General features: G+C 45.2%; 1 protein-coding gene across 2 annotated transcripts in view; it reads left to right on the forward strand.

Moving 5' to 3' along the window:
• Nucleotides 1–23109, forward strand: part of SLC30A2 (solute carrier family 30 member 2) — a 61838-nt gene that overhangs the window by 18283 nt on the left and 20446 nt on the right. For both annotated transcript variants that reach the window (XM_073666664.1, XM_073666665.1), the window contains 2 exons: nt 18607–18821; nt 21485–21631. In XM_073666664.1, the coding sequence (XP_073522765.1) occupies nt 18607–18821; nt 21485–21631 (362 nt within the window). The remainder of the gene's footprint in view (nt 1–18606; nt 18822–21484; nt 21632–23109) is intronic.

A 23109-nucleotide genomic window follows, 5' to 3' on the forward strand; every position in this document is an offset into this window, starting at 1 on the left:
AATATAAAAATATATATAAACATATATACGGTGGCATACAGGGCTTAAAATCATTTCTTACCCACATTGGATGTTTCACAGCACATGGCTATAAAGAATCAGTCTTATACATACATTGACAATAGTAGTCAGTTATATTATTATTATGTGATAATATAGATAGCCATCAATCCCAAATTGGCCCAAAGTATCAGATTAAATAATGCTATAGTGCAAAGCCACACTCAATTTTCTATTTAATGTGAGTCTAGTCTCATGGAGCGCATATATCATGGGAAACCTTACTCAGTTTAAATCTCATCAAATGCATGTGACATAAAAGAGCTCTCACTTATTATATAGAATACATGTGACATAAAAGAGCTCTCACTTATTATATAGAATGCACAGATCGTTCATATGTTACGAAAAATATGTCACATAGTCTAAGAATGCACATATACATAATTCAGGTTCCCATGATTATGCATCTACGAGCAGGCGGGCAATGCCAACTCCCATAAGTTTCCAAAGTCCACCACCCGACCCACACTACAACTCACATGGCAAACCATGAGGGTGGTAGAGCATGGTACGGGAAAGGGGCAGAGGGACCAAAGGGCACATTATATTACGAAACCATGTCCACCCAGAACATGCCTCATAGCCACCGTATATCAAGTACAATATATCAAAGGAAGGCACATAAAATCACAGATCATGTAAACCCATAATTACATCAGAAAACATAAAAAGAAAAACACTATTGGTCACAATCATATATTATTGTCAATAGAATTCACAATAGAGTTCACAGGATCCGAATTTCATGCACTTCTGTAATGCCAAAAGCCTTCATATGCTGATAAAGAGTCCACCATCCCTCGATAGTCTCTAAATGTACCCATGTCCATGCCATATAAGTTCCACATTTCCAGGACGATCCACCAAAACAAATATATGTGCGATGAGCTGTGAATGTTAAAATCAAAGTTAAAAGAATAAAAACAATGCACCTTTATGTGTCAGACAGAGAGCGATCAAAGAAAGGGAACAAAGCTCAAGTTTTCGTTTAATCCATTAGGTTGTACAGTGTTCAACCTCCAAATCCATCGGGTCTCAAGCTGAGCCAAACGTTGGCTCAGCTTGCCACCCCGAATTCCAATTGCCAGTGAGTCAATGCCCCTCACCCCAAATCCAGAGGCATCACAACCGTGCATTAGTTTAAAGTGCCGGGGTATTGTCCTGAGCGTGGAGATGTCCGTACAGTCGATGGCCGCAAGAATGCCCAACACATGTTCCCTAATCCTAACTTTCAGTTGGCGAGTAGTTAGGCCAATATATATTAGTCCACACGGACATGTAGCATAGTAAATCACATACCTTGAAGTACATGTAATCCGATTTCTGATCTTATATATTTTAGAGCCTGATGCATTTGAAAATGTATTTGTCCGCTCCATATTTGGGCATGCGACACAACGACCGCACGGTACACTGCCAGGCTCAGGACCGCTCCTATCTAGAAACGTGTTTTTTGATTCTCCCTGGTAGTGGCTTTGCACAAGGTGATCCCGTAAGTTATTTGACCGACGTATGGTGATATAAGGTCGATCAGAGAGAATTTTAGCTAAGGCAGGATCCGTTAACAATATTGGCCATGCTCTATTTAGGCACTCCCTCATCCGTCCAAATTGTCCGTGATACCCTGTAATAAACCTAGTTTTATTATCCATCTTAGGTTTTTTACTTTTATATATCAGTTCATGACGAATGGAGTGTTTTGCCCGATGGTAAGCTCTCTTCACCATACGTTTGCTATATCCTCTATCGTAGAATCTTAGTTTAAGATCCTCAGCCTGTTTCTCAAAGTCTTTATTATCGGAGCAGATTCTCCTTAAGCGCAGGAACTGACCAATAGGTACAGACTCAATCATATATGAAGGATGTGAGGATGTTGCATGTAACAACATGTTTGTAGAGGTATCCTTCCTATATATACTAGTCTGAATAGAATTATTTATGTCTCTACTCAGGGACACATCTAAAAAATTAATAGTATCTCTATGCCAAGTATAAGTGATATGAATATTTATATTGTTATTGTTCAATGATTCCATAAAATCAAATAAGGCCTCAATAGAACCCTGCCAGATCAGCAGGATATCATCAATGTGCCGCGTCCAAAGAGGGACGCAGTCCATTGATGCCCTCCGATCCGACATGGTAAGGTCCCTCTCCCACAGCCCCAGGAAGAGATTAGCATATGCAGGGGCAAATGCTGCACCCATCGCTGTGCCCTGGAGCTGTAGGTAGAAGGACCCTTTAAAGGTAAAAAAGTTGTGCGTCAGTGAAAATTCAAGAAGCTCCATCACCAATTCCGCCACAGCACTCTGCATATTGGATGACTTAAGGTAGAAGCCAACTGTCCGTAATCCGTCCTCGTGTTTAATATTGGTGTACAAGGATTCCACATCACCTGTCACCAAAAGCATGTCCTCACTTAGATATAGACCATCTACTCTTTTCGATAGTTCACCTGTGTCACGGAGGAAGGAGGGAGACTCTCAACTAAGGGTTGTAGTTTGCTGTCAATCCAGCGATTAATATGTTCCAAAAAGTTGCCTGTCCCTGAAATAATAGGACGTCCAGGTGGTGTACACATATTGTTATGGAGTTTGGGAAGTAAATATAGGGTCGAAATGGTAGGTTCACTGACATGAAGTGCCAAAGCCAGATCCTCTGTAATGATCCCATTCACCACAGCTCTCTTAATAATCTTAGACAATTGCACAGAGAAGGAGGACAATGGATTAAACGTCAATCGCTTATAGCATGTCTTATTATTCAATTGTCCAAAGGCCTCCTTCTCGTACATATCTTTGGGCCACACTACGATGTTACCACCTTTGTCGGCTGGCTTTAGTACCACATCAGGAAGATTCCCAAGTACTGCCAGGCGTTCACGTTCACTGTGAGTGATATTGTCATTCACAATAAAGCGTGGAATCTGCTCAAATTGCTTGGTCACCACCTGGACGAAAAGATCGATCGCGGCACATGTCGATAATGGGGGGAATTTCTTAGATTTAGTTTTAATTGTTGCTGGGATCTTACCTCCCTCCTCCGTGTTATGTTCAATTGCGAGTTCCTCTAATGTCCGTATAGCTACTTGTTCTTGTTCTGTGGGGAATAAAGTATGGAGTTGGTCATCAAAGTAGTATTTCTTGAATAACAGTGACCTTGCAAATAAATGTAGGTCTTTAATGGCCGTAAACAAATTAAATTCATTTTTAGGTGAAAATGAAAGGCCTTTACCTAATAAAGCAAGGTCAGTATTAGTCAATTCATATTTACTCAAATTGATTACCTTATTAACTCAATTATTTTTGTAAAGTTGTTTATAAGGTCTCCGTCTGTATGAATGAGAGTTGGTCTCGCGAGTTCTTTTTAAATTCAGACCGGATCTTGTAATAATGGAAGAGGATGACATACTAGATGATTTACTTAAAGATGAAATGGACGTCACTGAGGGCGTACGTTGTGTATGTGATGATTGGGCAGATGGCTTCCTCCAATGGTATATCATATTAGTTGAAAAGTCTTTCTGGTCTCTTATCATTTTTGATGTTTGCACCTCATGAATTTCTTGACACACACATCCAAATTTTTCTCAATTTGGGCTTCAAAAGTTATAATCTTATCACTAGGGCACCCGAGTTTAAATTTGATCTGTGCTTCATCGATGAGATTATCAAGGGCTAGTATATTTTTACTGTTGAGATCTATCAACAACTGTATCAGTCCAAAGGAACATTTGTTACAAGTTTCCTCCCAATTAGAGATAAACTCAGTATCCTCAACCATAAATGTTGGGATCACTCGCACCCTCAGGCCCCTTGGAATTAATTTATTCGTCATATATCTTTGTAGAAACGCCCTGTTCCACCAGATTTTTGTCCGTTTAATTAGTAAATCCTGAATGGACTGAACTTGGCTGTCCCAATTAAGATCGCTCTCAGTCTGCTGTTCGGCACCACATGCACCAAATACCTGGTCCATCTGACTGAGCCAAGTTTGTTCTTTGGCTCTATAGTCCATATCTATTGGGAAAGAGAACAATGTGCATAACACATTACCAACATATAATATAGTTTCCAAACAGTGCCACTTCATGGTATACTCATACACATATTGTAATGTAGTGAGTGGCAATTATAGACCATATAACGGCAAAATAGATATTCACAACCAAAACAACCACGATCAAATAGCCAATTAAAACTGATTTATTATTCCTTTTCATTAAAAATTGTTATCGTATACAGATAATTGGTACAAAAAATAATGCAAGACAACACATAGTGTGCAAAAAATTCCACCGCAATATGGGACACACAGGACCCCGGTTGTACTGCCCAATAGTATTAGATAATCATCAAAGCAGCATGGCGTATATACCTGAGCTAATATAATCTGACTAATAAAGACAGCTCATGTACTAAGTGGTTATATTATTATAAAAGAGGGCTCATATCCTAAAACATTGTAAGGTCCCTGAAAACTAAATAGTGTTAGTACACGTCACATCTGGTGGATACACAGCTGATAGTCCTACTGAATAGACTGTTAGAATTTGGATTATGGCAAGAAAAAAGCAGCTAAGTAAAGAAAAATGAGTGGCCATCATTACTTTAAGAAATGAAGGCCAGTCAGTCCAAAAAATTGGGAAAACTTTGAAAGTGTCCCCAAGTGCAGTTGCAAAAACCATCAAGCGCTACAAAGAAACTGGCTCACATGAGGACCGCCCCAGGAAAGGAAGACCAAGAGTCACCTCTGCTTCTGAGGATAAGTTTATCCGAGTCACCAGCCTCAGAAATCACAGGTTAACAGCAGCTCAGATTAGAGACCAGGTCAATGCCACACTGAGTTCTAGCAGCAGTCACATCTCTTCAACAACTGTTAAGAGGAGACTTTGTGCAGCAGACTTCTTTGGGCTAAAGAACACAAGGAATGGACATTAGACCAGTGGAAATTTGTGCTTTGGTCTGATAAGTCCAAATTTGAGATCTTTGGTTCCAACCACCGTGTCTTTGTGTGACGCAGAAAAGGTGATCGGATGGACTCTACATGCCTGGTTCCCACCGTGATGCATGGAGGAGGAGGTGTGATGGTGTGGGGGTGCTTTGCTAGTGACACTGTTGGGGATTTATTCAAAATTGAAGGCATACTGAACCAGCATGGCTACCACAGCATCTTGCAGCGGCATGCTATTCCATCCGGTTTGCGTTTAGTTGGACCATCATTTATTTTTCAATAGGACAATGACCCCAAACACACCTCCAGGTTGTGTAAGGGCTATTTGACCAAGAGGGAGAGTGATGGGGTGCTACGCCAGATGACCTGGCCTCCACAGTCACCAGACCTGAACCCAATCGAGAAGGTTTGGGGTGAGCTGGACCGCAGAGTGAAGGCAAAAGGGCCAACAAGTGCTAAGCATCTCTGGGAACTCCTTCAAGATTGTTGGAAGTCTACCTCTTGAAGCTCATCAAGAGAATGCCAAGAGTGGGCAAATCAGTCAAAGCAAAAGGTGGCTACTTTGAAGAACCTAGAATATAAGACATATTTTCAGTTGTTTCACACTTTTTTGTTAAGTATGTAATTCCACATGTGTTAATTCATAGTTTTGATGCCTTCAGTGTGAATGTCCAATTTTCATAGTAAAGAAAATACAGAAAAAGCTTTAAATGAGAAGGTGTGTCCAAACTTTTGGTCTGTACTGTAGTTGTAACCTCGTGGCCAATAAGTGGATATCAAGGTTTATGAAATCTTGTGGTAGGTCCAGGCCAGTCCCAATGCCTAGGGTCCTCCCATAGGATCTAAACCTGGTGCTAGAAGTATTGACCAAACACCCATTTCAACCCGTGCATGAGTTGTCTGCTAGGTATCTTACCCTCAAAACGATCATATTGGTAGCTTTGACATCAGCCCGTAGGGTGAGTGATATACAGGCCCTTTCTACAATCCCACCTTTTACACAGATATGAGGATAGAGTTGTGTTAAGACCTGATCCGGCTTATCTTCCTAAGGTAGCATTAACCCCTTTCCGACCTTGTCAGTAATAGTACGTAGCTGCACCCTGGGGCTATAGAGCCAGCTATGTACTATTACGCGCACTGCGATTACGCCCGCACACAAGCAGTGCGGGGCGATCGCCGCCAGGTGTCAGCTGATTGTCACAGCTGATACCCGGTGCTATGTGCCAGGAGCTGTCCTGCACCACTGCTGGCACATTAACCTCTGCAATGCTGTGATCGAAGTCGATCGCAGCATTGCGGGGGCAAGGGGAGGTAAGCGCCGGTACTCACCTCCTCTCCGGCGTCCCGCGTGTCTGTGGCGGCTCCCAGATGTTGTCATGACGACCCAATGTTGTCATGACAACACCCGGGTCACCAGACAGCGGAAGTTACTTTGGTCATGTGCACGACTAAAATAACTTCTCCCTGTGCAGCGCTGAGAGGCTGAATAGCATAAGGAGCTGCTGCTCTCTATTCTATACAGCCGATCAGGCTGCAAAAAGTGAAAGTCCCATGGTGGGACAAAGTGTAAAAGTAAAAAAAAAAGTGCCAGAAAGTGAAAACTTTTTTTTTTTTTTTTTTTTTAAATTGTAAAAATAAAAAAAATAATCCCCAAAAAATAAAAATATATTGTACCCATAATATTTATTTATTATGAAAAAAAAATAAACCAATAAAAGTACACGTATTTGGTATCGCCGCGTCCGGAACGACCTGACCTATAAAACTGTCCCACTAGTTTAACTCCTTTAGTGAACACAGTAAAAAAACAAACAAAAAAACACGATGCTTTATCATCATACCGCCAAACAAAAAATGGAATAAAACGCGATCAAAAAGACGAATGCAAATCAAAATGGTAGCGCTGAAATGGCTACCTTTTGGTAGAAGGGTGCTGCAAACTGTGGTCCCTTCCTAAGGTGTTTAAAATTCTCCAGTCATGGCTGAAGGGGAAAACACCAAAGTTACTTACTGGTAGCCGGTTTTTCCAGAACTCATGACAGCACCCGTATATCCTCGCCCCCCCCCCCCCCCCTTTATCACCATATGGGTGTGCGCTATAGATTGTGTGATGTTGGTTATGTTTATAATTTTTTTATGGAGGTCCTCTCATGCACTGTAATCCAACTGAAGCTGGGGAGAGGTGCTGCCCTTTTAATTCAGAAGGTTTCCTGTCCTTGGTGGGCAATTTCCTCTCTTAGGTGTGTGGTCATGGGTTCTGGAAAAAACGGCTACCGATAAGTAACCCTGGTGTTTCGACCACATATGGGGTATTGGCACACTCAAGAGAAATTGTGTAACAAATTATACCATTCATTTTCTGCTATTGTTTTTGAAAATTAAAAACTTGGAGCCAAAGAAACATTTTAGTTCCATTTACTCAGCCTAATATTATACAATTCTGTGAATCGCTTGAAGGTTAAAATGCTTACTATACCCCTAGATGAATTCCCCAAAAGGTGTAGTTTACAAAATGGGTTCACTTGTGTTTTTTTTTTTTTTTTTTTTGTTGTTTTGGTATGTCAGGGGCTCCAGCCAAAATTGCTCTCCAGACTTCAATTGGCGCTCCTTCCCTTCCAAGTCCTGCCGTGTACCCAAACAGTAGTTTTACTCCACATACAGGGTATCTGTATACTCAGTAGAAGTTGCACAACAAATTTTACTTTCCTCTTTCTGCTGTTATCCTTGTAAAAATTAGACATTTGGGGCTGAAGCAAGTTTTTGTGGGAAAAATATATTTTTTCATTTTCACGGTTCAACGTTAGAAAATTCTGTGAAGCAACTGTGAGTTAAAGATGCTTATCACACATATAGATACATTTTTTTTAGGAGTGTAATTTGCAAAATGGGGCCTATCGTGGAGGGATTCTACTGTTTAGGCAGATGAGGGGCTCTGCAAACGCGACATGGGGTCCGCTGTCTATTGCGGCCAATTTTGCACTCCAAAAATGAAATGGTGGTCCTTCTCTTCCAAGCCCTGCCGTTTGCCCAAACAGTTTTCCATCACATATGGGGTATCCATGTACTCAGGAGAAATTGCACAACAAATTGTACAGTCTATATTCTCCTGTTACCCTTGTGAAAATGCAAAATTTGGGGGTAAAGCAACATTTTTGTGGGGAGAAAAAATAAAATTTTCATTTAACTCTTTCCCTTATTGCTTTAATTCTTGTGAAGCACGTAAATGGTTAATAAACTTTTTGAATGTGGTTTTGAGCACTTTGAGGGGTGTAGTTTTTAAAATTGCGTTTGGATATTTTCTGCCATATAGGCTTCTCAAAGTCATTCAAATTTGACGTGGTCTCTAAATATATATATATATATATATATATATATATATATATATATATATATATATATATATATATATATATATATATATATATATATATATATATATTGGTTTTGTAAATTTTGGTAGAAAAATGAGAAATTACTGAAACTTTCAACCCTTCTAACTTTCTAACAAAAGATTGTTTAAAAAATGATGCTGTTTGTAAAGTAGACATTGAGTAAATGTTATTTATTAACTATTTTGTGTGCTATAACTATTTGGTTTAAGGGTATAACAATTAAGAGTTTGAAAATTGCAAATTTTTTCCCCAAATTCTTAAATTTTCCACTAATATAAATTACACTGTGTCACAAAAAAACAATCTCCTAATCACTCATATATGTTGAAGTGTTCTAGAGTTATTAGCACATTAAGTGACACTAGTCAGAATTGCTAAATTTGGCCTGGTTAGGAAAGTGAAAACAGGCTCAGTGGTGAAGTAGTTAAGAGAAGTGCACCTCTTTATGAATTTAGCACATCCTTCAACTGCACTGAGCAATCCCTGGAAATGTTACTGCCAAAGTAAATTTACCGTACATTAGTAGCTTAAATTATCATGAATTAGTCAAACACGCTTAGTCATGCCCCAGTTCCTCGTACTTTTTGAAAAGAGGGGGGGGGGGGGCAGCCTAAAAGCACCAAAAGCTTAAAAATGTTTGCATAACTTTGGGTTGTCCAAATATTTTTCAAGTTTTTACACCATAAAGTTGTGCAGGGTATGTAAATGTTGATATATTCAGTTTAGTAAATTTCTGCCCATTTGTATTATTTCAGTACTCCTACTAGCCTTACATTTCTTTTCTATAATTTTGGGTAGTAGGAGTGTGGACCTGTAGCTGTACTTTGCTGTCCTTTCATAGGGAGGAACAGCACACAAGAGGAAAAGGAAGGATGCTTCAAACACGATTTATTAGTATTTTCTCATGGTCATTAATGACGCTGCGAAAGGTACAGGGTTAAGTAGCAATGTTTCGGTTATAAACCCCTGTGGCTATGTTCACACATTGCGTTTTTTGATCATCTTTTTCTCTGCAGCAAAACCTGAGCTCTTGATAGGGAAGACGCTGCTTCAAAAACAGGTTTTGGTGCGTTTTTTGGTGCATTTTTCAGGATCCCAAAGTTCAGCTTTCTCAGCCTTCTCAAACCATAGGCCTGCAGTTGAACAGTTAACTGTTCTGAAGAAGGCTAGAAATTGGCCAAAACGTTAACCAGTGCAAACAGAGGAAAATCTGTGCAATAAAAAAAAAATATTTTTGCTTATATTCTGAGTTCCAAATTCATTTGACTTTCCATTTGATGATCATGACTTTGATGGTGCTCTGCGGGATCATCAGGGATTGGGATATTTTTTTTATTAAAAAACCCTGGCTTGTACTTCTCAACAACTTTGTCCCTGACTTGTTTGGAGATCTCCTTGGTCTTCATGTTGTTTTTTGTTTAGTGGTGCCTCTTGCTTAATGGTGGTGCAGCCCCTGTGGCGTGCATACAGTGGGTATGGAAAGTATTCAGACCCCTTTTAAATTTTTCACTTTGTTTCATTGCAGCCATTTGGTAAATTCTAAAAAGTTCATTTTCTTTTCTCATTAAAGTACACTGAAAGCCCATGTGACACTTAGATTGCACACAGGTGGACTTCCTTTCACGAAGCACATGACTTATTGACTCGCCCCCTGGGCCGTGGGGCACTCGGATCCGGGCAATAGGGGGAAACGATGGGAGTAGTAGTGGCAACCTGGTTCCGTGGCTCAGGGTGGTCAGACCAGTGGTAGTCCGTTATATGTTATTGATTATGTCCGACTACGCCACCCGTGGATTGCGGTTATTAGGAACCGCCGCTGCTTGCAGACCGCTGGGGCTGATGAGGTGTGCAGCTATGGTAGTGTGACTCCCCACGGGAAGAGTGCGGCCCCAGGGCAGTATAGTGGATGTTGGGAGTGATGGTAGTGAGAGTCCCGGTGCTGATAGTGCTGGAGGAGCAAGGAGCACACAGACAACAAGTTGCAGTCCAGGGTCTTTACTGAAACAGGTAAACTGACCCATAAACAGTCCCAGCTAGGAGGGGACCTGGATGTCTGAGAGCAACGGGGAAATTGGCCCTGGTCAGGGTGAGGGTGTAGGCCTACCGTGCTTTCTGCGCTCCTTCTGGCTATCTCCTCCTGATAGGGTAACAGCCCACGTTTCCGAGCTTTCTGTGTATTCTCGCCTGTATGGCCTGCGACGTGGGTTCCTTTCTGCTCCCAGCCTTGTACGGCTTTACTGGTCCCTTCGGTTGTGACAGGGCCTCCAGGCTTCTTAGGCCAAGGAATGTACAGTCCCTTGCGGACTGGTTCTCTGCTGGGGGATGTGGAATCCTTCCAGCCGCAGACACCAAAGTCTGGTAAAGCTAAGTCTTTCTCTGCCAAGACAGGCTCTCTTCGCCTCTTGTCTCTGGCTTGTGGCTCTCTCTTACTGCCACACTTCCTCTTAGGTGCAATCAACTTTCTGTCCCTGCTCCACTCTGGGACATGTCTCAAAGCTGAGACAGGCAATCCAGTTCTCCCTAACCCTGTCCCCAGTACCAGCTTTTATAGGGGCAGCCAGCTCCCCCTACTGGCCTGAGACAGGAGGCATTGCATGCTAACGTTCCCCTGACCAGAGAACCTCCCCCCTGCTCTCAGACACAGCTTTATTTCACTTGTGGCATCCAGGTCTGGGTGACACATTCCCCCCTAGTGAAATTTAGTACTCCGGGACTAAACAATAAACAAAGACAATATGCACAACAATAAAACATTAATAGACAGACGGCGCACAAATTGAGTTCTTTAGGTCACAGTGTGGCCTGTGACCGGGTGTCCATATCACTAAAACAACGGGGAGCCTTAACCAGGTGGGGGTCTGTCCTACCCCAAGTCCTTCACAGTCTTAGTTCATTCCTGGGTTAGGCTCCGAACGCAGTCCATACCAGGTCCCGGTTATAAAAGTCCATAACCTGTGAGTCCTTATGGTTGCTGCAAGAGACTGAAACACACTATCAATAAACATGCAGGTAACTTTGGCAAACATTTCAACATTTGGCAACAGGGTTATTTACAATTTTTAGTACATCCTATATTCTCCAGTGAGCGGGTATCTGCCCCTTTGTGCTCCTGGTTGACCTACGTAGCCCACTGTCTGGTGGTGGACCAACCTGGCTTTCCGTACTAGCGTTAGGGGTACAGCTACCAGCTGGGTGTACAGGTAGGGCAGGCAGCTGTCTGCGGGTTCTTTGGCTTACCGCAGGCATGGCAGGCTCACTGTCAGCAGAGGGTTGACTCTCCTGGGCTGCTGATACAGGCTCTTCTGCCTCTGGAACCGCTTGCTCCTCTTCACCTTCCGGCTCTGGTGTTGGTTGTTGCTGTGCCGGTTGCAGGAAATGCAGGACAGGTACCACTATAGCATCATTTATGCGAGTCCAGGACTGAGGGAACTCTCCGAGAACGGTGCTGATCATTTCTTCCTTGTCCTTTGCGGGTTCAAGGTCACTCTGATCCTCTTCTGTACTACGGAGTTGCTCGGGGCACCTTTTGAGGTGGTCTCTGGAGACGACACTAGTGGTTTCTCCTCCGTCCTTGGTGATTACGCACACCTTTGGGTTGTCGTGGTCAGACTGCAGTACGGTGTAGGGTTCCCTTTCCCACTGGTCGTCCAACTTATGTAGCCTTCTTTTTCGCTTTAGGACTTGCTCACCGGGTTCTAGGGGACCAGCAGGGGCGTGTTGATTGAAGAGTCTTTCTTGCTTCTCTCTCACCTGGGCCAGGCTCTTCTCCACACTCTCCTGTACCTTCTTGTACTGCAGTCGCCTTTCCGTATCCCAGTCCGCATCCGGGGAGGTGTCCTCAGGTATTAGGACTCCCATCTCCAGGTCTACGGGCAGCTTACCCGGTCTGGCTCGCATCAGGTAAGCCGGGGTGCAGTTTGTAGCATTCACCGGGATATTGTTGTACATGTCTATCAGGTCCGGCAGTTTTTCTGGCCACAGGCTGCGTTCCTCCAGGGGCAACGTCTTCAGGAGATCAATGACTATATTGTTCATCTTCTCACACATCCCGTTGGTTTGGGGGTGGTAAGGCGTTGTCCGTATTTTCTTACAGCCATAGAGGTTGCAGAACTCCTGGAAGATTTCAGCTTCGAACGCTGGACCCTGGTCTGTCAAGACCTGTTCCGGATACCCGTGTGGACGACAGAAGTATTGCTGGAAGGCTCTGGCTGCTGTTTGGGCTGTCAAGTCTTTTACCGGGACCACCACTAGAAAACGGGAATAGTGGTCCACGATTGTCAGGGCGTAGATGTATCCGGACCGGCTTGGAGCCAATTTGACGTGGTCCAGAGCTACCAGCTCAAGAGGCTGCGTGGTGACGATGGGCCTCAAGGGTGTCTTCTGGCTGGTACGGTCCTTCCTCCTTAGGTGACAAGGGCCACAGTCTCTGCACCATTTTTCCACAGCTCCTCTCATGCCGACCCAAAAGAACCTTCCTCTTAGTAGGAACTCCAGTTTCTTCCAACCGAAGTGTCCCGCTCTGTCATGGTAAGCCCCCAGGACCATAGCTGCATCTCGCCTTGGGACCACGACTTGCCAGGTCAGCTCGTGCGTCCGGTGGTTAACAATCCTTCTGCACAACTTGCCTTCGTAGAGGAACAGCTTGCTCTTCTCCTTCCATAGCTGCTTGGCTTCCTCTGGGGCATCAGGATCTAGGCGGGCGTCTTCCTGGGTCAGCAGATCTTTCACCAGGCGGACTGCAGGGTCACTATCTTGGGTCTCGGCCCAGCTGTGGTGAGGTAGGGGATTCATCATCACAGTTGTTAGATCCTCCTCCTTCACGCGGTGAGAGTGTTGAGCGGCTCCATACCGGTGAAACGCAGGGAGTTCTACCTCCTCCAGCTCTTCTGGGTCTTCGTCACCTTCAGGTAAGTGAGGCATTCTTGATGGGGCGTCCGCGTTGGCGTTGGTTTTGCCTGTCCGGTACTTGATCACGAAGTCATAGTTGGAGAGACGGGCCATCCACCGCTGTTCCAGGGCACCCAGTCTTGCATTGTCCAGGTGTGTCAACGGGTTGTTGTCCGTGTACACGGTGAACTTTGCGGAGGCCAGGTAATGCTTGAAGCGTTCCGTCACGGCCCACACCACCGCCAAGAATTCTAGCTTGAAGGAGCTGTAATTCTCCGGGTTCCTTTCGGTGGGCCTCAGCTTCCGGCTGGCGTATGCGATCACCCGTTCTCTGCCCTGTTGGTTTTGGGACAGTACGGCTCCCAGTCCCACATTACTGGCATCTGTGTGGAGAATGAAAGGCTGGCCATAATCAGGGTAGGCCAGGATCTCATCCCCAGTGAGGGCCAACTTTAGCTGGCGGAAGGACCCCTCTTCCGGTTTATCCCACTTGAAGGGTGGCTTTTGACTTCTGGACTTGGACTGTCCGATCAGGAGGTCCTGCATAGGAGCTGCCATCTTAGTGAACCCGGGGATGAACCTTCGGTAGTAGCCTACTAACCCGAGAAACTGTCTCACCTCTTTGATGTTCGAGGGGCTTGGCCAGCTCTTGATTACCGTGACCTTGTCAGGGTCGGGGGCCACTCCTTCCGCGCTTACCACGTGCCCTAGGTACTGGACCTTTGGTTTCAGCAGGTGGCACTTCGATGGTTTCACCTTCAGGCCATAGCCTGCCAGGGCTTTGAACACCTCAGCCAGGTGCTAGAGATGGTCCTCGTAGGTCTTCGAATAGACGATCACGTCGTCCAGGTAAAGGAGGACCGTCTCGAAGTTTCGGTGCCCTAGACAGCATTCCATCAGCCGCTGGAAGGTCCCTGGTGCGTTGCAGAGCCCGAAAGGCATACAGTTGAATTCGCTCAGTCCCATCGGGGTGGTGAAGGCGGTCTTCTCCTTGTCAGCCTCTGCCACAGGAACCTGCCAGTACCCGCTAGTAAGGTCCAAAGTAGAAAAGAAGTTAGCAGATTTTAGTGCGGCTAAAGACTCTTCTATTCTAGGCAGCGGATATGCGTCTTTGTGGGTGATACGGTTGATTTGTCTATAGTCCACGCACATTCTCATGGTGCCGTCTTTCTTTTTGACCAGAACCAAGGGGGCTGCCCAGGGGCTACAGCTGTCTCTAATGACCCCAGCTTCTTTCATTTCCCGCAGCATACCCTTGGCGTTCTGATAATGTGCAGGGGGTACAGGTCTGTGCCTCACTTTTATTGGTGGGTGGCTCCCTGTGGGGATGTGGTGTTCTATCCCTTTTACTCTGCCAAAGTCTAGCGGGTGCTTACTAAAGACTCTCTCGTACTCCCGTACCACCCGGTAGACTCCTTGTTTTTGGTGCAGGGGAGTGGAGTCAGCACCCACGTGGAGTTTCTGGCACCAGTCCTCCTTTTGTTTCTGGGAGCCATTACCCTCCGCCTGTGGAGATGGAGGCAAGGGTTCCACGGCCCTGATAGCTTGGTGTTCGACGACAAACAGTTTGGCTTCCCTCTCCCCAATGTTGAGGATGCGGACGGACACCCTCCCATGACGGACATCAACCACCCCCCGGGCTGTCAAAATGGTGGGCCTGCTGTCTGAGTACACGGGTTCTACCATGGCTTGGTAGTCTCTACCTCTCAACCCGATTGCAGTCCGACACCAGATCATCATTTCACTTTTGGGAGGCATGGAAATGGGGAATGGATCACTGAGTCTTACGCTACCGATCTCACCACCAGACAGTTCTACCTGCTGCCGTCTCATCAGGGCTTTTATTTCCTTGTTGAGGACTCTTTGTTGGCTGGAACTAGCATTCACCGCCACCTGTTGTAGAATTACAATTACTTCTGAAAGACAATTTTCAATTATGTTAGTACCCACAGTTATTTTAGGGTGACTTTCATGACGGTCAATGTCCACAATAATTACTCCCTGTGCCGGCAGTTCAACTTTACCAATTTTAATGGTCATCTCCTTGAACCCCATCTGCGGCACGGGTAAGCCATTACTGGCGATGATGCTCCAGTTACTGTCTGGATACCGTGTGATATCAGCATCAGTCCAATACTGCTTAAAAAGTACATAAGGGATAGTGGTTACTTGCGACCCAGTATCCAGCAAGGCGCTCATGGGGATACCGTCCAGCACCACGGGTAAAACCGGGCGCCCCCCAACGTACTTATTACGCCAATTGTAAGGGCCTGGTGATCTTATGCCTGGGGGTTGGCCCTCTGCCCCAGGTTGGACCCGTTTAAATTACAGTACCTGGAAATGTGTCCGGGCTGGTTGCATCGACGGCAAATGGGCTGTCCATCCTCTGCGTAGCGGTCTGTGGGCCTCCCTCGGAACGACGGGATCCTCCTCTGTCGACGCCACGGGACATCCTCCGGACTTGAAGCCAGCTCGATGGGTCTTGACGGGTCCACTTGCAACGCCTGGACGGTCCTGGTCAACGCCGCGACGCTCCTGGTCAGCTCCTGGACTTGGTGGTGCAGGCCTTTCGACGGGGCTTGGTTCAGGGCCTGTGCATCAGCCTCCACGGAGTCCATAGAGGAGGGCGCCGCCTCCTGGTGGTAGGTGATAGCAGGGCGCCGGGGGTTTATAGCGCCACTGGTTGCAGATTCACGGAGCACCCTTATGGCCCTGTCCTTAAATTGGGCAAAGGTCAGGTCGGGGTTCTGGAAGAACATGAGGCGCAGCTGGGCCCTGTGGGCGCTAGACAGCAGACCCTCTATGAATTGTTCTGTTAGCAGTTTATCCGTTTCCTGCACACTGCCAGGGTCAGTTTGTTGAATAGCCCTCAAGGCTTCCTGCAGATTTAGGGCATAGTCTCTGATGCTGTCCTGTGCCCGCTGCCTACACCCATAGAACCTCATTTTAATTTCAGCGGAGGTACGTGTATCAAAGGTACCCCGCAGCCGGGCCAGAATACCCTTCACAGTCCCTTTCTCCTCAATGGGCCATGATTTTACCTCCCTTTGGGCTGCGCCAGTTAACTGCCCTGTCAATATGCTGACCTTCTGTTCCTCTGTCAGGGGGTAAACTTGGAACAAACTATACAGTCTTTCCTTGAAGTCAGTTAGGGCATGGGGCTCCCCTGAGTATTTGGGCAGCCAGGCCGCTCCAGGGATGTAGGGCAGGGAAAAGGGCATCACCGCTGCTGCAGCTGCGTTGGTGGTAGTGGGCGCCTCTGTGTCCGACATCTTCCTCTCCCCCTAGTGAAGTGTGGCCTACCTTCCGGCGATCCTCTTCTGTAGGCTGCGGCTCCGCTGCTGCTGCTATGGACGAGGACCTGGCGTCGCGTCCTGATGACGTCGGCGTCGCTCTCTCTCCCTTCCAGGACCTTGCGCAGCGTCGGTGCGTGGGGCGGAGCTTCGGATCTCGCGCGGTTTTGACGTCCACGCCCCTCTTCTTCCCGCGCGGCGTCCTGAAGATGGCGTCCGATGGCGGGAAACAGCTGCGGATGGCGGGAAGACGGCAGAAGACGGCGGGAAACGGTCCAAGATGGCGTCTGATGGCGGGAATCGGCTCCGGATGGCGGGAAACGACTCCGGATGGCGGGAAACTTTGCCACAGGTAAGTTACAAAAGTCTTTTTCAGGCAAGCAATACCCGGTGGTTGCGGGCACGAAATCCTGCCAACTACGCCAGAGCTGACTCGCCCCCTGGGCCGTGGGGCACTCAGATCCGGGCAATAGGGGGAAACGATGGGAGTAGTAGTGGCAACCCGGTTCCGTGGCTCAGGGTGGTCAGGCCAGTGGTAGTCCGTTATATGTTATTGATTATGTCCGACTACGCCACCCGTGGATTGCGGTTATTAGGAACCGCCGCTGCTTGCAGACCGCTGGGGCTGATGAGGTGTGCAGCTATGGTAGTGTGACTCCCCACGGGAAGAGTGCGGCCCCAGGGCAGTATAGTGGATGTTGGGAGTGATGGTAGTGAGAGTCCCGGTGCTGATAGTGCTGGAGGAGCAAGGAGCACACAGACAACAAGTTGCAGTCCAGGGTCTTTACTGAAACAGGTAAACTGACCCATAAACAGTCCCAGCTAGGAGGGGACCTGGATGTCTGAGAGCAACGGGGAAATTGGCCCTGGTCAGGGTGAGGGTGTAGGCCTACCGTGCTTTCTGCGCTCCTTCTGGCTATCTCCTCCTGATAGGGTAACAGCCCACGTTTCCGAGCTTTCCGTGTATTCTCGCCTGTATGGCCTGCGACGTGGGTTCCTTTCTGCTCCCAGCCTTGTACGGCTTTACTGGTCCCTTCGGTTGTGACAGGGCCTCCAGGCTTCTTAGGCCAAGGAATGTACAGTCCCTTGCGGACTGGTTCTCTGCTGGGGGATGTGGAATCCTTCCAGCCTCAGACACCAAAGTCTGGTAAAGCGAAGTCTTTCTCTGCCAAGACAGGCTCTCTTCGCCTCTTGTCTCTGGCTTGTGGCTCTCTCCTACTGCCACACTTCCTCTTAGGTGCAATCAACTTTCTGTCCCTGCTCCACTCTGGGACACGTCTCAAAGCTGAGACAGGCAATCCAGTTCTCCCTAACCCTGTCCCCAGTACCAGCTTTTATAGGGGCAGCCAGCTCCCCCTACTGGCCTGAGACAGGAGGCATTGCATGCTAATGTTCCCCTGACCAGAGAACCTCCCCCCTGCTCTCAGACACAGCTTTATTTCACTTGTGGCATCCAGGTCTGGGTGACACATTATGAAGGCAATTTCTTGCACCAGAAATTTTTAGGGACTTGATAGCAAAAGGGGTGAATCCATATGCACATGCCAATTTAGTCATTTGATCCCATAAATGTAATTTATGCCTATATTTTTCTCCCTTTACTTCCCCAACTTAGACTATTTAGTTCTGATGCATCACAAGCAAGTAAGACCTGTCTTATCGATGCGCACTGATGAAACTGTAATAGATCACTCAGTGCGCATATAACCATTGTTCTTGACAGTGCGAGTCCTGTTTGGCAAGATTCATTGCTGTGAATGATCTTTTTTTTGGGCAGCACAAAAGATCATATCTCCCAATATATTAGTGTTTTGCTCGTTCATCGGATGATGGGCAGTCTGTTTATATTGCAAAATTATCGTGTAATGAGCCTTTAGTTTCTGTTTTTTGTAGCCCCTGTATACAAGTAACACAAATGTCACAGTTCACTAATATGCCACTCACTAAAAGAAGCCATGCTTTTTTGCTGCTAATCTATGTTCTGTTTTTTAATGAAAACTTCTTGTATTTGCTAGGTCATACTCTGGCGTTCTGGGCAAAGACTTCCATAATCAAATGTTTGCATATATGTCGGATCTAAATGGTATTGAATTGGGTAACCAGGGGAAGAAGCACTGCCATTCCAACAAAGCACAAGATGAGTGGCACAGCACAGAAAAGGAACGTGCTCGAAAGAAACTTTATGTGGCATCTGTAGTCTGTCTGCTGTTCATGATTGGAGAGGTTATAGGTAGGAGAACCATGACATTGGAATTCCTGTATTAATTAAATAACAATTCACAGTCACAGAAATCAATCTTTAATAGCCACCGATGTTGTCAAGCTGACCAATGCCATAAGATATACATGCTGCATACTGTTTTGACATCTGTTGAGAGATGATTTTAACTGTTTTGACATCTGTTGAGAGATGATTTTAACTCCAACAATCCTATTCTATTTTTTTAATTTAGCAGAAATAAGTGCCAGATGTATCTGCCAACGAATTACGTCCACCTTTTTTATAGAAAGTACGTTTGTTCATAATAGCAGAAAGAATGCACATGGACCCATAGTATGAATGGCTTAATAGAGAAGCTGTGGGAGGGAAATAACTACTGTATGCAACTGTTTTGTCAACATGTATTGTACATCTGAGATCTTCTTAGCTGGGTATACAGCCACTTTAATAAAAGAATGCCATAAGGTAATATTGGTTGGACGTGCACGCTTTCATATATGGCTGTCATCGAATGGCACGATGCTTTCAATTAATTTCTAGTTACTAGTTTCTGACGTAATGTAGCTGCTGGCCCCCATGTGTAATGCCTCTAGTGGAACAGCTTATTTAAAGGGAATAAGGATTTCACCCCACAAACTATAGTGAAGAAAATACGTATTTGATCCCTTGCTGTTTTTGTAAGTTTGCCCACTGACAAAGACATGAACAGTCTATAATTTTAAGGGTTGGTTAATTTTAACATTGAGAGAGAATATCTCAAAAAAATCAAGACCATCACATTGTATAAATTTAGATCTTTTTTTTTTTTTTTTTTTTGCTGTGAGAAATAAGTATTTGATCCCCTACAGACCAGACACTCCTAAACAACTCGTTACCTGTATTAAAGACAGCTGTTTTACATAGTCACCTGTATAAAAGACTCCTATCCACAGACTCCATTAATCAGTCAGACTCTAACCTCTACAACATGGGCAAGACCAAAGAGCTTTCTAAGGATGTCAGGGACAAGACCATAGACCTGCACAAAGCTGGAATGGGCTACAAAACCATAATTAAGACACTGGGTGAGAAGGAGAGAACTGTTGGTGCAATAGTAAGAAAATGGAAGAAATACAAAATGACTGTCAATCAACATCGATCTGGGGCACCATGCAAAATCTTACCTCGCGGGGTATCCTTGATCATGAGTAAGGTGAGAGGTCAGCCTAAAACTTCATGGGGGAGAACTTGTTAATGATCTCAAGCCAGCTGGTACCACAGTCACCAAGAAAACCATTGGTAACAATGCTGCTCAAGAAGGCACATGTGCAGGCCCGTCTGAAGTTTGCCAATGAGCACCTGGATGATTCTGTGAGTTATTGGGAGAAGGTGATGTGGTCAGATGAGACAAAAATTTAGCTCTTTGGCAATGACTCAACTCTCCATGTTTGAAGGAAGAAGGATGAGTACAACCCTGAGAACATCGTCCCAACCGTGAAGCATGGTGGGGGAAATATTATACTTGGGGATGCTTTTCTGCAAAGGGGACATGACGACTGCACCGTTTTGAAGGAAAGATGGATGGGGTCATGTATCGCGAGATTTTGGCCAACAGCCTCTTTCCCTCAGTAAGAGCATTGAAGATAGGTTGTGGCTGGGTCTTCCAGCAAGACAATGACCCAAAACATACAGCCAAGGCAACAAAGGAGTGGCTCAAAAAGAAGCACATTAAGGTCATGGAGTGGCCTAGGCAGTCTCCAGACCGTAATCCCATAGAAAACTTATGGAGGGAGTTGAAGCTCCGAGTTGCCAAGCGACAGCCTCAAAATCTTAATGATTTGGAGATGATCTGCAAAGGAGTGGACCAAAATTCCTTCTGACATGTGCGCAACCCTCATCAGCAACTACAAAAAACGTCTGACTGCTGTACTTGCCAATAAGGGTTTTGCCACCAAGTATTAAGTGTTGTTTGCCAGAGGGATCAAATACATTTTTTTACATTTTGCAGTGAGAAAGAAGTATCTAATTTTATATAATTTTATTTTTGGATATTCTATCTCGCAATGTTAAAATTAACCTACCCTTAAAATTATAGACTGTTCATGTCTTTGTCAGTGGGCAAACTTACCAAACACAGCAAGGGATCAAATAGTTATTTCCTTCACTGTATATGTGCATATAGCTCTTTCAAAGACCAGTCTAGCAATACCTTTACATGGCTAGCTCATTCCTCCCTTACCGAGGAATCCGCATTTGAATTCATAGGCAAATGAGGCTGTAGATCTGAAGTCTGTGTGTCTAGTTGTATTCACCACCCCTTGCCACCTACTCCTGCTTGACTGACAGCCTCTATGCTGTGTGACTTCAGGCGAAGGACGTGTCACTCAAGCAGGAGAATGTGGGGAAATAGAGCTGGAGTGACAGAGGCTTCAGATCTGCAATAGCTCTTTAGCCTAATTTCCATAATTAAAATGCTGATTTCTAAGTAATGGAGGTCATGTCTTGTCATGGTATTGCTCGACCTGTGATTGAAAAAGCTACATGCACATATAAATAGTTCATAATGTAAAATCCTGATGACAGATTCCCTTTAAAGATGTCTGTATTCTCTACAAACTGGATTTTTTCTTTTATTTTTTTGTGTGAGTGGACAGAGAATCCACATTTTTACCCACCTCTTTCTCTATCGACAGGTGGGTACATTGCACACAGTTTGGCCATCATGACTGATGCTGCCCACCTTCTGACAGATTTTGCAAGCATGATGATCAGTTTATTTGCCCTCTGGATGTCTTCTCGCCCAGCCACAAAAACTATGAATTTTGGCTGGCATCGGGCAGGTGAGCAGCCACTTTACTATATTTGATGAGAAGTGGGGTTTATAAGACTAGATGGTAGAATATTTCTGTAAGTCTATCTGCGTTTTTTTTTTTTTTTTTTCCTTCACAAAGTTAGCCCTTATTTTACTTGAGACAATCTACACTATGATCTAACATACCATCAACATTCAATGACATGCTAATTACACAATGGTTTAAAGGTGTTGCCTAGCCATATAATATTGAAGACCTGTGCTTAAGACGAGTCATTAGTATCAGATTGATGGTGGTCTGTCAACTGGCGCTCCAGCGGCGACCAGATGTAAACATTGAAAATAGCAGAACAGCCCAACACAACGGAGCTGTGCTATTCAGCTTTGTTCAATGTTTACATCTGGCCACCACTAGAGCTTATCACAGCTAACCAGTGTGGGTGCTAGATGATGGACCCCTACCGATCCGATATTGATGATCTTTCCCAACTTTAGGTCATGAATATTATAACCCCGGACAACACCTTTGATCTTGTGACTCTGTACATGGCATCCATTATACAAAGTAAAATTGTGTATACATATTGTATATACGTAGGTTAATTTTAAAACCTAAAGATTTTATCTGGTGGTATGTTATATGATGTACAGTATTACGTTCTGTTCTACCCATTCTGTGCCTTAGCTCAATTATACTCCACAACATTGCCTTCTCTCACATGCGGGTAGTGTATATTTCTTCTACCTTAAAGGTTTCCTGAAAGCTTTGCTATGATTGCAGTAAGCAGAACATGGATTATGCCATTGGAGAAAAAAGAATTGATGGCACAATCACTGAAAATACAAAAGCTTTGCTTCTCCTTTATTAGAAATCCATTAAAAGGGTATTATAATGTAATCACCATTGATTACCGTATTTTTCGGACTATAAGACGCACTGGACCATAAGGGGCACCTAGGTTTTAGAGGAGGAAAATAGAAAAAAAAATGTGGTCATGAGAGGGGGAGGGAGAGGGGGTCTTCTGCTGTCACTGTTATAGGGGTAATGTCCCACAATTCTGTTAATATCTCCCATCCTGGTATTTATGGCCCCCTCCTTCCTGTTATATGTGTCCCTCATCCCCATCCTGATATGCATGGCCCCCCTCATCCCTCTTCCTGGTATGTATATGGCCCCACTCATCCCTCTTCCTGGTATGCTTGGCACCTCTCACTCATCTTGGTATGCTTGGCACCCTCTGATCCCCATCACGCTACACACAAAAAAAATAAACAATTATACTCACCTCCTCTCTCCTCCAGCGCTGCATCCTTCTCTGCTGCTGACAGGGATCTCACTGTGTATTCACTTCTCACGTCCATGGGAGTGGGTTGTAGGGAATATTCATGGTCTTTTATAGTGGGCACACGTGACCGCAGAGCGGCAGCAGGAGCCGCGCTGCGGGTACAGTGTGCGCTCTATTAAGGAGAGTGAATGGTCTCTGGTCCCCACGCACATAGTCCCGG

The sequence above is a fragment of the Phyllobates terribilis genome, unplaced genomic scaffold (assembly GCF_046119375.1).
Source record: "Phyllobates terribilis strain yellow unplaced genomic scaffold, ASM4611937v1 Scaffold_2__4_contigs__length_985480577, whole genome shotgun sequence".
NCBI lineage: Eukaryota > Metazoa > Chordata > Amphibia > Anura > Dendrobatidae > Phyllobates > Phyllobates terribilis.